Here is a 16,806-nt window from a genome sequence, read left to right on the forward strand (position 1 = left end):
TTCGATCATTGGGTCAGAGTGGGGAGCACAGGGCGTGTGGTGTTTTCCTTGATAAACTGAGGTGGTTCAGTTCGCTGGTTAGCCCGGCCCACTCCCCAGTGTCCGTCTTCCTTCCCAGGGGGCCCCTTCCTTAGACACCCCCTGCTTGCCGGGCGGCACTCGGTGGTTCCTGCCGAGGAAAGCAGCTCCGTGCTGTGGCTGCCCATCGCTGCAGAGTCCAGGCTCCGAGACCATGGAGACAGTGTCCACGGTGCGCAGACCCCAGCCCTCCAGGACTCGCTCTGTCCCACCCTGAGAGGCAGCCAGTGGTGTCACCCGTGAGAGCAGTGCAATTGGGGGACTCAGTTCTCAGCGAACAGGCGGGCTTTCCAAGTTGTCAGTGTGATGAGTCCCCAGGTCACCCCAAGCTTCCCCTAGCACACGAGTGTGTCTCTGCTACTAAGAAACAGGCAGATGGGAAAGCTTCCTGACTTTGGGATTGGCAACAATTTCATGGATGTGACACCAAAAGCACAGGCAACAGAAGAGAAGATAGATAAATGAGACTTCATTGAAATTAAAAACTTTCGTGCATCAAAGGACACTGTCAACAAACAGAGTGAAAAGACAGCTCATGGAATGGGAAAAATATCTGCAAATTATTTATCTGATAAGGGGTTAATATTCAGAACATAGAGCTCCTACAACTCGACATCAACAAAACAAGCAACCTGATTAAAAAGGGAAAAGGACTTGAGTAGACATTTCTCCAAAGAAGATACACCAATAGCCCACAAGCACATGAAAAGATTCTCAATACCAGTGGTCTCTAGGAACATGCAAACCAAAACCTCCATGAGGTACCACTTCATGTCCATTAGGGGACAGCTGCTATTAAAAAAGCAAAACAAAGAGTAACAGGTGTTGGCAATGATGTAGAGAAACTGAAGCTTTTTTGCATCGCTGGTAAGAATGTAAAATGGTGCAGCCGCTGTGGAAAACAGTATGGTGTTTCCTTGAAAAATTAAAAATAGAATTACCTTATGATCCAGCAATCCCATTTCTGGGTATCTACCCAAATGAATTGCAAGCAGTGTCTCGAAGAGGTATTTGGACACCCATTTTCATAGCAGCGTTATTCATGAAGCCAGAAGGTGTGAGCAACCCAAGTGCCCATTGGCGGATGAATGGATGAGCATAATGTGTTCCATCCATACAGTGGAATATTATTCAGCCATAAAAAGGAAGGAAATCCCATCACATGCTACAACATGGATCAACCCTGAAGACTGTGTTAGCTCAGGCTGCCATAACAAAACACTAGACTGGCTGGCTAACATAACGGAAATTTATTTTCTCACAGTTCTGGAGGCTGGACATCCAAGATCAAAGTGTAGGCAGGTGTGGTGCAGACGGCTGGCGTCTTGCTGTGTGCCTGCATATCCTTTCCTCTGTGCCTGTGCATCCCTGGAGTCCCTTCCTCTTATAAGGACACCAGACCTATTGGATCAGAACCCCCTCTTATGACCTCATTTAACCCGTCACCTTAAAGGCCCGATCTCTAGATACAGTCACATTGGAGGTTAGGGCTTGAACATTCGGATTTTGGGGGGACACAGACATTCAGTCCGTAGCAAAGACATTATGCTCAGTGAAATAAGCTAGATACGAAGGACAAATCCTGGGACTTCCCTGGCGGTCCAGTGGTTAAGACTCCTCACTTCCACTTCCGGGGGTGAGGGTTTGATCCCTGGTTGGGGAACCAAGATTCTACATGCTGCGAGGAGCAGCCATACAGTGGGATGCCCCCCACCCCATACAGTGGGATCCCGTATGATCCTGCTTATATGAGGTCCCTGCAGCTGTCAGATTCATAGAGACAGAGAATGGAAGGGTGGGTGTCAGGGGCTCAGGAAGGGTGGGGAGTTAGTGTTTAATAGGACAGAGTTTCAGTCTGGGAAGATGAGAAAGTTCTGGAGATGATGGTAGTGATGGCTGCACAGCTGTCAATGTATTTAATACTGCTGGATTGTACGCTTAACAGTGGTAAGATGGTCAATGCTATGTTATGTGTTACCACGAAAAAAGAGAAACTGTGCAGACAAAGCTGGTGTAAGGAGGGGCACAGCCCCCCCCATTTTGCTGTGTCATGTCTGGCTCCCCTGGTGACAGAGACCCCACTCTCCACCCATCCTGGTACATCTGTAACCACCGTGGGTGGCCTCAGGGAAAGGACCAACCAGGATGTTGTCATCGATTTTCAGGACAAAGTGTCACCTGATGTCTTCAAGGGGGCACGTGTTCCTGCAGTATTAATTTTTTGGGTGGGTGAAGTCACGGCAGCTCCCAGCCAGGCTCCATGCGTGGGGTTTAACATGGGGTGTCTGCAGTGCCATGGGTAGGTTCCTGCCATTCCTGCCTCGCCCGGGGACGGGGCAGTGGCTGTGGCGGGAGAGAGGAGGAAGGCCTGTGGTCACACCTCCCACGGCTGGAGGGATGGAAAGCCGGGTTGTGGATGGGCAGGTGGGCCCACCTCTGAGCTGAAGCCCAGGGAGAGCTGGGGGACGTTGCTCTCCAGACCTCTGTAGTTTGAGTTACTATTTTTAAGTCTTAGTCTCAAGCATACAATGGTGCCAGGGTCTCTGCAGTCATGGAGCAATGGGTTATCACCTGGGGCCTCTCTTGAGCAAAGCCAGTTGCTGGGGGTAGACCGTGGACACCAAGAAGGAGGCCTCAGGGCTGGGAACACTTGCTTGGAGAAGCTATTCTGTGCCAGATTGGTCTCTTACACACTGTTCAGTGAATTTCCTTTTTATTATGAGAATTTCACTAGGAACCCCACCTCCTGCACTTGGTCTTATAGCACTCCTTCCCTCCCCCCCACCACGGTTAACTTTTCCTGTATTATTTTGAGGCAAAACCCAGATGACGTACCATTTCACTTTAGTATAGCTTCTGACTCCTGATTTCCTAGCAACCTCTGAGTGTGCACCCAGACATGACTGTGTACGGTGTGGAAAGCCCTGAGGTCTGACTTCGTAGGTCTGTCCTGGTTCATTTTTATCACATCCTTTTCTGTGCACAGTGCCCTCCACGTTACTGGCTATTCATCCAAAATTGTGCCAATTCTTTTAATCTATCAAATAAAGATAATGTGAATTGTCCCAATCTTTTTCTTTTGTTGGGTAACGAGGTCAGAGGATTATTATTATTTTTTTATAAATTTATTTTATTTATTTATTTTTGGCTGCTTTGGGTCTTCGTTGCTGCACGCGGGCTTTCTCTAGTTGCGGTGAGCAGGGGCTACTCTTCATTGCGGTGCGCAGGCTTCTCATTGCAGTGGCTTCTCTTGTTGCGGAGCATGGGCTCTAGGCACGTGGCTTTAGTAGTTGTGGCATGTGGGCTCTAGAGCTCAGGCTCAGTAGTTGTGGCGCACAGGCTTAGTTGCTCTGCGGCATGTGGGATCTTCCCAGACCAGGGCTTGAACCTGTGTCCCCTGCATTGGCAGGCGGATTCTTAACCACTGCGCCACCAGGGAAGCCCCTCACAGGATTATCTTATCGGCGTCTTCAGAAGCAGTGCTGGCTGTCTGCTCACGTCTGTGGTGGGTTGTTTTTAGGCTGCCGCATCTGCTTGTGAACGTCCTTCTCTGAATCTTTATTATCATGATTCTTATTATCATCATTAGGTGGGACACTCCCTGGATACATTTGTTCCTGTCCCTGGGTGATCGACAGCTCATGATTCTGCTGTCACAGTTATTGTAACTACCCAGATGTTTGAAGCCCCTCTAGAATCTGGAAAAGTAGTCGACTTTCTTTGTTTTGTTTTGGGGATAAAAGCGGGCCAGCCCATCCGTCTCAATTCTGTCATTCTCTGTCACTGTGCTGCCATCACGTTGCTGTCCCTGAGCAGGGCGCTGGCTCATCTTGTTATGTCTTTGCACAGAGCCACCTGGCGGTGTTGGCGGTGGGTCACCCCCTTGCTCCCAGCGTGAGTTCCAGCCTCGCATCCAGCCTGGCATCCAGCACTGGCTCAGGTGGCTCCTCTCCCACCGCTCTGCCCACTGTCTCGGCTCGTGCCCACCCTCTTGACCCCACTGGCAGCGCCGTCGAGGCGGTCCCAGGTAAGTCCGGGGCTCTGCTCACATCTCCCTGATGCCTCTTTGCACTTCCCTTGACGCCTTCCAGTATGCATGGTGAATGCTCATGCTCAGTTTGTAGAAGAGCGTTTTCGGTCGCTTGCCACTTTGGCTGTGTTGCCCGTGGTCTAGGAAATGCCTGCCTCGCTGGGGGCCTTGGGCTGCAGAGGGGATGAGGAGCCCTCAGGCGGGGCAGCTGGACGGGCCCCACAGGGCAAGGCAGGATGGGCAGTGCCACCCAGCTTGAGACCACCAAGAACAGGAGGCTTCAGAGAAATGAAATGGGGGTTGTGAGGGGTGGTGAGGGCACCTGAAGACGGGGGATGGTGACAAGAGTGAGGAGTGCGGATGAGGTCACAAGGCATTGGCACGGCTACCGGCTGCAGAGGGGTTCTTGGCCGCTGGGAGTCCTTGAGGGTTTGTGGACTGATGACTGGTGTGATTGGACCCGGGAGACCTGTCTGGCAGCTGGATGGAGGCACAGAGCTCAGGTTGGGGCTGTCGTGAAAGCTAAGGGAAGAGTGGAGCTGGCGGGCGAGACGGTGCCTGCCAGGGCCATACGGGTCACCTGGCCCTCTCAGGCCACATCTCGGTGCACCTGGCTACACCAATAATACTGGCCAGTTTGGGGAAGTAACGGAATCCTTGGAACTGCCCTCTGGCCCCAGGAGGAGGGCCCTTGCTGGCCTTTCTGCTGTTGGGACCCAGGACCCAGAGTGCACACCCCACCCGCTTTGGGGCTAACAGGTGTAGACTGGATTGTTTTTCCATGTAGTTTCATTGAGGTTGTATCCTTACTAATGCACTGCATGAATAGAAGGGGTAAACTCTGAAATAAACAGGTGCTGGTTCCAGATTTTCTGTGTTTAATGGATTCAGTGGAATCATTTCAGGGCCACTGGGCAGGTTCCTTTCTTTTGCCTTCCACTTCATATGAACAGGCGGGAACCTCCGGAGTTCATTGCCGGGTGGCTGGCAAAGGGTGGAAAGACTAGATCGACTGTGGAGGGACCTCAGGGCTGTGGGCAGCTGACTCTACGTGACCTCCGAGGGCAGGGTCACTGCCTGTTCATCCTGACCCGCATAGCGTTGGGTTGAGCGTGTTTTACCTGAGTGGGGTCCGGCCTGAGCCGCGGCAGGTGGGCAGGGTGGAAGCAACCGGCCGGCGGCAGGGCTCGGGATTTGCCGCGGAGACCCCACTTTAACCTGAACAAAGCAGCCCGGCCCCGCGATGGTTTTCGCACAACCTGGGTCCGGGGTCCCGGCACGCCGCCTTGCAGCGCCGGGAGGGGCAGGTGCTGGTAAGAGGAGGTGGCGTGCCCCGCCGGGGGCCCATACACCGGGCCTTGGAGATGCGGGGATCCGAGGACAGGGAGCCGCGCGCGGGGCCCGAACACTCTCACCAGCCCGCACAGCGCCAGCCAGGTGCGACGGGGCAGGGCCAGGGGCGGGGCAGCCTAAGGCTTGTGTCACCGGGGTGGGGCGGAGTATGCGGGGGGCGGGGGCATCCCGAGGCTTGCGTCACCGGGGCGGGGCAAGTTGGGGGCGGGGAGATCTAACAATTGCGTCACGAGGGGCGGGGCCGGCGCTGGCCGGGCGGGGCGAGGGCCGTGTTTGAATCGGCGGCGGTGGCGGCGGCGGCGGCGGCAGCAGCGCGGGGCGCCGGACGCCGGGACGGTGAGTCAGCATCGTCAGTCCCGCGCCGTCAGGGTGCGGGTCGTCGTTACCCGGAGCTGCAGATAGAGCGGTGCGCCAACTCTCTGTGCTAGGTGCGCCTTCCTCCGCCCCAGGTGCGCCTTCCCTTCTCCCCAGGTGGGCCAACTCCCGTCCCTCCAGGTGGGCCAAATCCGCTCCCATGTGAGGTGCGTCTCCCCCTCCTCCCCTCCCCCCGATCTTTCACCTCCCCTCCCGGTGCTCCTTTTACCGGTCTGCGGTACCCGCGCCCCGGGCCAGGTGTGACAGCCAGGGGTTGGTACCAAGATCTTCGGGGTTGCGGAATGAGGCGAATACAAACATCCCCCCTTTAGGAACCTGCTCTGCAGAGGCGCCCGCTGCTTCCCTGCGTGGGCGCCAGCCGCGGGCTTCTCCAGGGAAGCCTGCATCGCCTAGCGGAGGGGGGTCTCGCTCCCCGATGAGGACGGGGTTCCTGCCTTGTCCTGCTGCGAATCGAATCGCCGCCTGCACTGTCGGAAACTCAGACCAGCAGTGAGCGGGTTTGCCAGGTGCTTCTCCATCCTCTAGTTAGGGGAAGGACAGCCCGCCAGGGGGCATCCTGCCCCCTCCCCGTGGGTGCAGGGGAGCACCCCCATGTCAGGGGTTCCCCATTCTGGCCTCTAATTCGAGCACTGACTGTGCATTGTTCCCGTGTGTCCCATGGTCCTGGGGACCTGAGCACCTCTTGAATGTGCTGTGTCACGTCGGGAACCGAGCTTTGCCAGGGCCATTACTCAGCAGCTTTCAGCTAATTGCTCGTTAACATCTGGGTGGTTACTGGTACTTCGGCAAGGCGGGCTCCGGGTCACATGGCACAGTTTACCTAACTGGGTTCACATAGATTTTGAGTGTTAAGTCAGTTCTTCCTTTAAGAGAACATCTCAGAAGACCTGGGTCTGATCTCAGGGAACAGTGGGGTGTGTAATAGGATAAGAGACATAGTGCTGGTGAAAAAGTGGGCCAGGACACCTCCTGGGAGCGCCAGTGACCGCCGCCACCCCCCAACCCCCGCCTCCGCAACACAGGCTGTGGTTTGTCAGGTGAGATTTGGCCCCAGTTGTGCCCTGCCTGCACCTGAGCGGGGCAGGGCAACAGGGGTGCCCCTTTATGCTGAGTCATTGGGTGGGGGTGGGGGAGTGGGATGAGATAAATCACTTCAAGGTGAGAAAAGTCTCCTGCACTCAGTATATTTCCATCCATCTGTCCATCCCTTCCTTCATTTTATGTGCCTTTGTTATTCAAAAAATGTTTCTGGAACTCTGCCAGCTTTGAAGCAGACCACCCCTAATCTGATCCCACCACTCCAGGTGCAAAGGGCTAAGTCCATGTTGTCAGGTCCTCCTGACCAGCATGTCCAGGACAGGAGCTCAGGAACCCAGGCAGAGCAGATGTGCCAGGCCAGCACAGGGAGCGTGGGTGGTGGTGGCAGGTCAGGCGTGCAGTGGGTGGGTCAGGGTGCTTGCTGTCAGCGGGTGAGTCTGCACATCGGCCAGCAGTGGTCCAGGCCTGGGCTGGACCGCACAGTCCAGGTGATATGCAGGGATGGAGCAGGGGGTGATTCTGAGAAGGGTTTTGGAGGCTGGGCAGGAGTTTTCTCAGGACTAGTGGGGCTAATGGAAGCTGTGGCAGGCTATAGCCCACAGCAGTGTCATGGCTTAAAGACAAAGGAGGAGCCAATGCTGGGGTGGGGAGGGGCAGGGTGGGAAAGGGTCCTGCTGGGGAAGTGTGGACTGGCTCACCGAGGGGTACATCCTTTCTGGGAGGCAGGACTCAGGACATGAAGGGGTAGGCATCACAGAAAGGTTACTCCTGGGACAGAGCAGGTCGGGGTGAGGGGACAGCCTGCAGAGATGGCTAGAGCTGGGAGCCCTAACTGGTGTGGGTCAGGGGATGAGGAATTGAGGGCTCCGCTGGGCTTCTGCTCAGCATGTGGGCCCAGGTGCACCAGCTCAAAGGAGGCACCTGTGTGCGGTTTGATAAGGAGCCAATGCTGCAGTGGGGCCACTCCTGCTAGGAGGAGGCAGTGTGGCCGTGCTGGGGGACGGCTGGGGCGTCTGCAGGTGAGCACTGCAGAAGTCACCTGTGTCCAGGTGTGGACCAGGCACAGGAGGGGCTGCCAGGCTCCCATGGAGGGTGGAAGGGCCAGGAGGTGGCCCCAGGCAGGGGAGGGAAGAGGGACAGGGCTGCCTTTGACCGGAGAGGTTTGGGGGTACAGTGCAGGGCTGGAAGGCAAGGCTGGGGCAACAGTTTAAAGAGTGAGCTGGAAACTGGGGACAGCAAGAAGGAGGGGGTCACCCGACTAGGGGCAGATTTGGGTGAGGGGCTGCAGGGCCTGTGGTCATGTCCTGGGGAGCAGGTGGGAGCCAGAGGCTGTACCCTCTGTGTGGAGTTCACATTAACAGGAGACAGGTCTGTCTGTGGAGGGGTCCTAACAGGTCTGGGCCCCAGGTCTGTGGGAGGCACCCGTTGGAGCACAACAGCACGGCCTGGAGAGGACAGGTCGGTGTGTGTGGGGTGGTGTTTCCAGGTGGTCTCGATTGTTGTGAGTTAAATTATGTGCTCCCCAGAAGATATGCCTCTGCCCTAAACTCCCCGTCCCTGTACCTGGGAATGTGACCTTATTCAGAAACAAGTCTTTGCAGGGAATTCCCTGGTGGTCCAGTGGTTAGGACTCCACGCTTTCACTGCCAAGGGCCTGGGTTCAATCCCTGGTTGGGGAACTAAGATCCTGCAAGCTGTGCGGTGCTGCCCAAAAAAAAGAAACAAGTCTCTGCAGATGTAATTAAGGTAAAATGAGGCCATTAGAATGGCGCCTGATTTGATATGACTGGTGTCCTTATAAGAAGGGAATTTGGACACACAAACACAGGGGAGGGGACAGAGGCAGAGGTGGGGCTGGTGTGTCCACAAGCCAAGGAACGCCAAGGATTGCCAGCAGAAAAGGCAGGAGGGAGGGTCCCTGGAGCCTCAGAGGGAGCCCAGCCCTGTGCACCTTGACCTCAGCCTCTGGCCCCAGAGTGGATTTGCATGAGTGGAACTGTGTTGCTTGAGGCTGCCTGGTATGTGGTGCTTGGTTTTGGTGGCTCCTGGACACGAGTGGCCCTGCGTGCTTCTAGATGTCGGGAGGAGGCATGCTGGGGAGCAGGAGGCATGCTGGGGAGCAGGAGGCACTTGCTGCAAAGAAGCGTTGAGAAGCAGGGCCGGGAGCGGGCACCCACAGAGGGGAGTGGAGCCCCCAGGAGGAAAGGGGGACTGTGCAGGCCAGAGGCGGGTGCTGCCCCCACAGTCCCAGACCTGCTGGCTCCCTGAGGGGCTCGGGTCGGTCTTTTCTTCCTGTCACCACTCTTGCATCAGGCCACCTTCTAGTCCCCTCCATCCTTGGATGTGGTCATCGGGTGCGTCACATGAAACTGTTGGCGGGGCTGGTCCAGCTGTGCCCGCGCTATTGTCACAGTTGGGACAGCGCTGTGAGCAGCGCTTCACATCTTCCTGCCGCTCCCCCAGGACTGAGGAGCTTGGGGTGCTGCCAGCCCAGGGCCTGCATTGATGTCCACAGTGTCCGGTGTCACAGGCTCAGCTCCTTTGGCCTCCTCACACCCCAGAGGAGAAGTGGAAACGCCAGGGGCCCTGGCCCGGTTGCCACCCTGTGTGTTCACCAGCCCTTCAAATAGTTCTTCCTGCAGTGCGGTGCAGTTGGGGGATCCCTCTGGGCCGAGGGAGCCTGTGCCCCACTCCGTGCTCCTGGCTGTCGTTGCCAGTGGGGCCAGGACCAGGTCGTGTCTGCAGGTGGCAGGGATGAAACCAGGAAGGAAACAGACGTGGGGCCCCCTCGTCTGCCTTCCCGGGTGCGCATGGTAGCCTCGCCCTGGGGCAGAAGCTGTGCTGGGACCCCAGTGGGCCGCTAAGCGCTGGCATCAGGTGGGAGCCCTCCCCATGGTTGGCTCAGTGGTCCCCATGGGGGCCAGGCAGGGAAGGGATGGGGCTGCCCATTGGGCTGGACCCCAAGTCTGCTCTGCATGTGTCTGGCTCCTGACTCCTCAGAAGACACACGTCTCCTGCCCTGTTTTTCCTCCCTGAGTGTGGTGGAGGGTCTTTCATTTGAAAGGCAACAGCCCCCTCCCTGGGCATGGATCTCTCTGTTCCAGAGCCACAGTCTCATCCCCTTGCCCTCCTTTTTTTTTTTTTTTAATAAATTTATCTGTTTATTTATTTATTTTTGGCTGCGTTGGGTCTTCGTTGCTGCCGTGGGCTTTATCTAGTTGTGGCGAGCGGGGGCTTTTCATTGCGGTGGCTTCTCCTGTTGCGGAGCATGCGCTCTAGGCTCATGGGCTTCAGTAGTCGTGGCGTGTGGCCTTCAGTAGTTGTGGCTCGCAGGCTCTAGAGCGCAGGCTCAGTAGTTGTGGTGCACAGGCTTAGTTGCACTGTAGCATGTGGGATCTTCCCAGACCAGGGATTGAACCCGTGTCCCCAGCATTGGCAGGCGGATTCCTTAACCACTGTGCCACCAGGGAAGTCCCCACCTTGCCCTCTTGACTCTTGGATCAAATGTGGCCACCCCAGCCTCCCAGCTCCTCCTTCCTCTGCTCCTGGGGGTCTGGCTGAGCCCCAGGGGGTGGGGGGGGCGTGGTCAGAGCTGAGCTTCCTCCTCTCTGGGGTGGGTCTGACTTGATGCTGCTCTTGGGTTGGACACTGTCCAGGGACTCTGACACTTGGCACCAGGCAGCTGGGGGAGGGGCAGAGGTGAGAGGCTGACCCAGAGCAGGCAGTTCTGACGAGGGTCCCCGTGGTCCACCCCTGGGCTGGGGGCACTGAGTGCTTTTGTGGCCTCTTGAAATAGGACTTGGTTCATCTGACCAGGCGTCATGGGGCACTGAGGGGCCCTGCGGCCAGCAGGGGGCACGGGACTGGGCCACACAGGAGAGGCCCGCCTGCCTCCTGGAAGGGGTGCTTTGGGAGAGCAGACCCCAGAGGGGGGTTGGGGAGAAAGGTTCTGAGGTGGCAGAGCTCCTGTGTGCTGTGCCTTCAATGTCACCACGGTTTGCTGCAGACCTGCCTGTGACTTTGTGCTGGGGAGGTTTCTCTGGCCCCACGCTGTGTCCCAGGAGCTCCTGCAGCCCCTCCCCTCGGTTCCCAGGCCACAACTTCCCTGAGTCGACCCTGTGGGGCTGTGGGAACTTTGGGGGTTGGCAGGCCTGATCTTGGTCACCCCAAGACAGCTTCCTGCTTGGTGTCAGGTCCCCAGGGTACAGGACCCCAGGAGGGAGTGTCAGGTGGGGTCAACGCCAAGGGGCCCATGTTCCATTCCCCTGTCCCTTTAACAGACAGGTCTGAGGGGCACCGAGGGCTGCAGCGGAACACCCAGCTCAGTGCCCCAGGGGAGAACGGATGTGGGTCTCTGCTGCGACCCAGCTGAGGAGGTCAGCGCAGGTGCCACCTGAGTAGTCCGTGAGCTGCTTTCCCCTGGACGTCGCCGTCCTGGAATTTTCTTTACTAGTCAAGCATGTTTACTTGGTCAGGTTTTACCAAATGATTAGAAGTTGAGTCAGTGAGATGAGGGCTGTGTTGCTGAGGCTAGTAGATTGGCCCCAAGCCCAGACGGGTCCCCTCCGCCACAAGAGCCTGGCTTTCCCCTACCATGACGCCGGTTCTGTCCTGCAGGATCCTCTTTAGACCTTCACCTCGGCGACATCAGCCTCGTGCCCCCAGATAAGGACCTGGAGGAGCACGACAGCCGTGACCTTGGACCCACAGGTAGTGCCTGCACCCGGTGCTTTCCAGGGCCTTCTGTTGTGGCTCTAAGGTGGGAGGGGTCCTGTCTCCTCCCTGCCCCCCCAACCCTGAGGTCCCTGCAGAGGTGGGGGTCAGGGCTTCGTGGCCCTTCTGAGATGTATAACCACTGCATTGGCATGAAGAGAAATGTGTTAACATTAGATACTGAATCATTGTGTTTGACCTAAAAGTTTATCTTTCTTCTGTTATTTTTTTTAAAGATTTATTTATTATTTATTCAATTAATTTATTTTTGGCTGTGTCGGGTGTTAGTTGAGGCATGCGGGATATTTCGTTGTGGCGCACAGGCTTCTCTCTAGTTGTGGCATATGGGTTTTCTCTCTCTAGTTGTGGTGCATGGGCTCTGTAGTTTGCGGCACGGAGGGTCTCTAGTTGAGGCGCCTGGGCTCAGTAATTGTGGCACGAGGGCTTAGTTGCCCTGAGGCATGTGGGATCTTAGTACCCTGACCAGGGATCCAACCCGCGTCTCCTGCATTGTAAGGTAGATAGATTCTTTACCACTGGGCCACCAGGGAAATCCCTCTTCTGTTATTAAAAGAAACCATTTCTGGGGGGCCCCAAAAGTACTGGGACCACCATGCCCATGGACAGGTCGGCCGGGCAGGGCCTAGTGGGTGTCTGAGCAGTGAGGGGTGCAGCCATACCTCTCTGCGTGGGGGTCCCCCCAGCACCCCCACCCCCGGTGTCCACCCGCTCCATCAGCTCGGAGCGGTGCTGGGGGATTCCTGGGGCAGAGGATCTCGCTCCGCCCCTTGCTAACCCGGCCCCTCCGCCCCACGCAGGTCAGCGGTCGCTGGGGGGCTCGGCGCCTGTGGCCATCCCAGGCTGTCTGCCCCGCTCCCCGTCCCTGCAGTCCTCGTCGTCCCTGTCCGCCTCCCCACTCGGCTCCTTCTCCCAGTCCCTGTCGGGGCCGCTCGTCTCCTCAGCCATGACGCCCCCCCAGCAGCCGCCAGCCCTCAAGTCGGAGCCCCGAGCGCTGGGCCCCCCAGCCCCGTCCTACAACTCCTTCGGTGAGCGGGGCTCTTGGGGCTCCAGGTGCGGGAGGCGGCCACGGCGTGGCCCATCCCGTCCCTGTGTCTGCTGCTCGGCGCAAGGTGCCCTGGGCAAGGGGCCCGGGGTTTGCACCTGAACCTCTGTGGGGGTGTCATTGTGCCTGGGACCCCAAGCCGCTCTTGTGACACCACCACAGCGAGACCTGCCTCACCTGCAGGCTGCGGGGGTGTGACATCGCCAGAGACCAAGCGCAGAGCCAGACAGATTTGCAAAAACAGGAAACTTGATTTAAATTTCTTTCCTTGAAAAATGTTATGCGATCTGTTTTAAGAGTTGATATTTTAAAGTATCTGTTTTAATTTCTAATGATACATGTATGTCAGTGGATGTCACCCATGCAAACAAAAACCCTTTGGGGTCCTCCAGATTCTAAGTGCATAAAGGGTTCTGGGACAAGAGTCTGAGCACTGCTGCCCCCACAATGCAGCCACAGAAACGGATTTGTTTCCTTTTCTGGTGGAGAGATTGGGGTCCCCAGAGCTTGCCAGGGAAATGCTTGTGAGGTCCCAGCACAAGCAGGCTGACATCCGGCTCCTCCACACTCAGGCTTGAATGGCGTCCCCGGCAGCATCTGGGACTTTGTCTCTGGCAGCTTCTCTCCCAGCCCGTCCCCCATCCTGAATGCTGGCCCCACGGCCCCTTCAGGCGCGAGTCCAAACAGTGCCGAGCTGGCCCGGGTCAGGCGGCAGCTGGATGAGGCCAAGAGGAAGATCCGGCAGTGGGAGGAGTCCTGGCAACAGGTGAAGCAGGTGAGGCTGGGGAGGGGCCGCCGCGCAGGTGAGACAGGTGCGTGTGGCGGCTGCCGGCCCCGTCACTGCAGCCCCTGGGTTTCAGGCCTGTGATGCGTGGCAGCGGGAGGCCAAGGAGGCCAAGGAGCGGGCGCTCGCGGCCGACAGCGCCCGGCAGCTGGCGCTGCAGAAGAAGGAGGAGGTGGAGGCCCAGTTCCGACGGCTGCAGGAAGAGCTGGAGGGCCGGGGCTTGGCCTCCGTGCTCCCCGGGCTGCGTGGCTGTGGTGACATCGGCGCCATCCCCCTGCCGAAGCTGCATTCGCTGCAGAGTCAGCTGCGCCTCGATTTGGAAGCAGTGGATGGGGTGAGTCCGGGTCTCGTTTTCAGGGCACTGGAGGGGGTGCATGGAGGTGGTGGGGAGCCGGCTGAGCAGCTTCCGTCCACTCCCACCTCGCCTCCTCTTGGAGGCCATGCCCTCGTGGACAGGGGCCACGTCACCTCACGCGGCTGGAGCTCTGGTGTTGTCTGGGGCACCTCCCTGGGTCACTCTCCAGGGTCTCTGGTCACCCCCTTGCCTGGTGTAGTGTGAAAGCCGCTGCCCTCAGCTTAGTGGGAAAATCCTTCCACACCCGGGCATTTTGTTAGAACCTGGGGCATTGGGAAAGGCTCCACAACCCTGCCTCTCACACACCGTCCCCTCCCCGGCTCACGGCCCAGGCCGTTGGGATGCACACCTCTCATCCGTCTCCAAGGCGCCATCATCCAGGTTTTGGCTGCTGTCGGCCGGAGGCTGGGTCCCAAGTCGGGGTCCATCCTGACCCGGCCCCTCCGTGTAGCCACCTGCCTGGCTACCCTTCCCACACCACATGGTGGCTCTGGCCCTGGGAGCCCGTCCCCACCCAAGGGTCTCGTGGTGAAGCCTCTCCCATCCCATCTTTTCGTTCCTGGGTGGCCCCCAGCAGGGGGGTCCACCCCACCCTGACCCTGGGCCCGGCCTGGGTTGGGGCGGGGTACCCCCTGACTGCATCTCCCCCGCAGGTGATCTTCCAGCTGCAAGCGAAGCAGTGCGGAGTGTGTGGGGAGCGGGCCCACAGCACTGTCCTGCGGCCCTGCCAGCATCGTGTGCTCTGCGAGCCGTGCGCGGCCAGCGCACCCGAGTGCCCCTACTGCGCGGGCCAGCCCCTGCCCTGGTGACGGCCACCTGGTCGCCCGCCTCCTGGTGCCACCGACGTCGGGACCCCAGCCCCAAACAGACCACCCATGGTCTCGTACTCGCCTCACAGACCCTGAAGGCCCTGTGGGGCTCAGCGGGCAGGGTGACTCTGCGGGGTTTGTGGTCCTGACGCCACTGTGACCGGATCCTGGGAGTTCACATCCCGAGAAGCACTTTGTAGATGGAAGAGTTTAGGCAGACGTTCCGAGTTGCTATAAGCTGCTTTGAGGTTCATGTTTTTAATATGCGATAATATGAAGCTTTATACGTGTACTGTGAACAGAGTATTTCCTATCGGTCTATTGTTAATCCATAGTACGGTAAACACATTAGGTTTCATATCTGAAATTAGTACTTACGAAGTGAGCATTTATCTAGTAGTGAGAAATGCCTAGGATTTTTACTGTTTCCAAATTAAGTGCAAACTAATAGTATTTATAGCAGAGTGATTATTGAGAGACACATATACATGTAGATGTTTTTAATTTTATGAAGGGAACTCATTTCCTGAACACGTGCACATTAACTGGAGCGTCAGTGACAGCGCCCCGCGCCTGCGGCCTCCCGCTCAAGTGCCTGCGCCTAGGAAAGCCAAGGAGCTGCGTGCTGTCCTTTCTCCCCTGGACTTGGTCAGCGTGGTGACAGTGAGCAGGGCAGTGGGGTGGGGGACCCGACGGGGCGGGCGTCACACTGACTGTGCAGAGCCGTGTGGTGCTCCCCCTTCCCAGAGCTTGCTGGCGGGCGTCCTGGCTGGAGCCTCTCTCCACCCATGTGGGAGACCCTAGCCAGCCTCCAGGGCAACACTGCACCAGATCTGTTTGTGCAGGTGTTATGTTCGAGGGACCATGGGGTTGGGGAGGACCCGGCCGCCGTGCGGGGGCAGGGTGGCAGAAAGGCTGCTGGGAACGGGTCAGATTTTAGTGCCGGCTTCAGTCTTCTCTGTCTGCATTGGGTCACTTTCCCTAGGAATCTGGGAGGAAGTAAAACCTGTCTGTAGTTGACCCAGACTTTGCTCTTGGCAGATCCAGATTGGCATGAGAATCTTCCCAGAGTCTGCCGCCAGGTGCGGAGCAGGGGCTGGGCCCTGGCCCGGAAGGGACGGGATGCCCCCTGCTTGGGGCTGTGCCAAAGACTTTATATAGCATTTTTTAAGTGCAAGGTGACTAGGTAAAAATTTTTATCAGTGACCAAATTAGAATGTATTTACTATAGTGAGAAGTTTAAGACCTTTTTTTTTTTTTAACATAAGACAAACTGATAGGAAAGCTGTCATTTTTTAAGGTGGGTCCATGGCATCGTGCAGCTCGCCCGCTGCTAAAGGTAACTATATGACTTGGTTGTAGTGAATCTACTTTGTTTCTAATTATACTGATAATGATTTATTAGCTCTTAGAAATTACGTATATTTTGTGCTACTGTTATCACTGTTTAAAATTCTTTATTTTATTAATATTTATGCACTTGTTTCCCATTTCAGGCCTTTGGTCTTCTGGGGGGAAAACAGGACAATGTTTGTTATTGACATCTAGCCTAGATATTTTCAAATTATAAGCAAGAACAATTAAGCTTTAGGTGTATTTATAAGCTATTCCGGTCAGTTCTTTCTGTGGGGTTCGGGGGGCGGGGTGGAGGTGCCCCCTCCCAGGCACTCGCTGGCTCTGAGGACAGGTGTGCGGTGGGAAGACCAAAGAACCACCCAGAGTGGAGCTCCTGGGGCTACCTCGGGGCCCTCCCACCTCTGCTGCCTGGCTGCGGTGGCCCTGGTTTTCTGAGGGGCCACCCATGCTGGGCTCAGCTAGGCTCAGCGTCTCAGGGTGTCACCGCCCCGCACTCGGGTGATGAAGGGGGGCGCTGGGTGTAGCAGCTGAAGCTGTGTGGTGCTCGGCGAGGCCGTTTTTGTTGCCGAATCTGTCAGCTCCTGAGTATTCAGTATTAGCGGTGATGTTACATTGTCACACCATTTGTGTAACTGTGGTCAGCAGAAGACCACGACTCAGTGTGGATGCTTCATGCGGATTAATTTATGGAAGCCCCTATCTGTATGTCTGTTTTGAGTATTTAGAGGAGAATGTTATTGGAATGGAATTTTCTTAACCCAGAAGGTAGTATTTATAATGCATAATCATTTACTTGTAGTGAATTGTTTAAAGTTAACACTTGTTCAAATTTTTTTACACTATAGCATTTAT

General features: G+C 56.7%; 1 protein-coding gene across 5 annotated transcripts in view; it reads left to right on the forward strand.

Annotated features, from left to right (window-relative positions):
- Positions 1-16,761, forward strand: part of UNKL (unk like zinc finger) — a gene marked incomplete at its 5' end in the record, with an annotated part of 44,699 nt that extends 27,938 nt beyond the window's left edge. Inside the window, 6 exons of one of the 5 annotated variants that reach the window (XM_081257708.1) lie at positions 3,928-4,105; positions 11,492-11,584; positions 12,406-12,633; positions 13,223-13,425; positions 13,511-13,772; positions 14,443-16,761. In XM_081257708.1, coding sequence (XP_081113834.1) covers positions 3,928-4,105; positions 11,492-11,584; positions 12,406-12,633; positions 13,223-13,425; positions 13,511-13,772; positions 14,443-14,747 — 1,269 coding nt within the window. In that variant the 3' untranslated portion in view covers positions 14,748-16,761. The other 4 variants (XM_081257704.1, XM_081257706.1, XM_081257705.1 and 1 more) reach the window with 4 other exon arrangements.
- Between the last annotated feature and the right edge of the window lie 45 nt (positions 16,762-16,806).

Source organism: Mesoplodon bidens (genome assembly GCF_964165515.1).
Source record: "Mesoplodon bidens genome assembly, chromosome: 15".
In the NCBI taxonomy this organism is placed as follows: Eukaryota; Metazoa; Chordata; class Mammalia; order Artiodactyla; family Ziphiidae; genus Mesoplodon; species Mesoplodon bidens.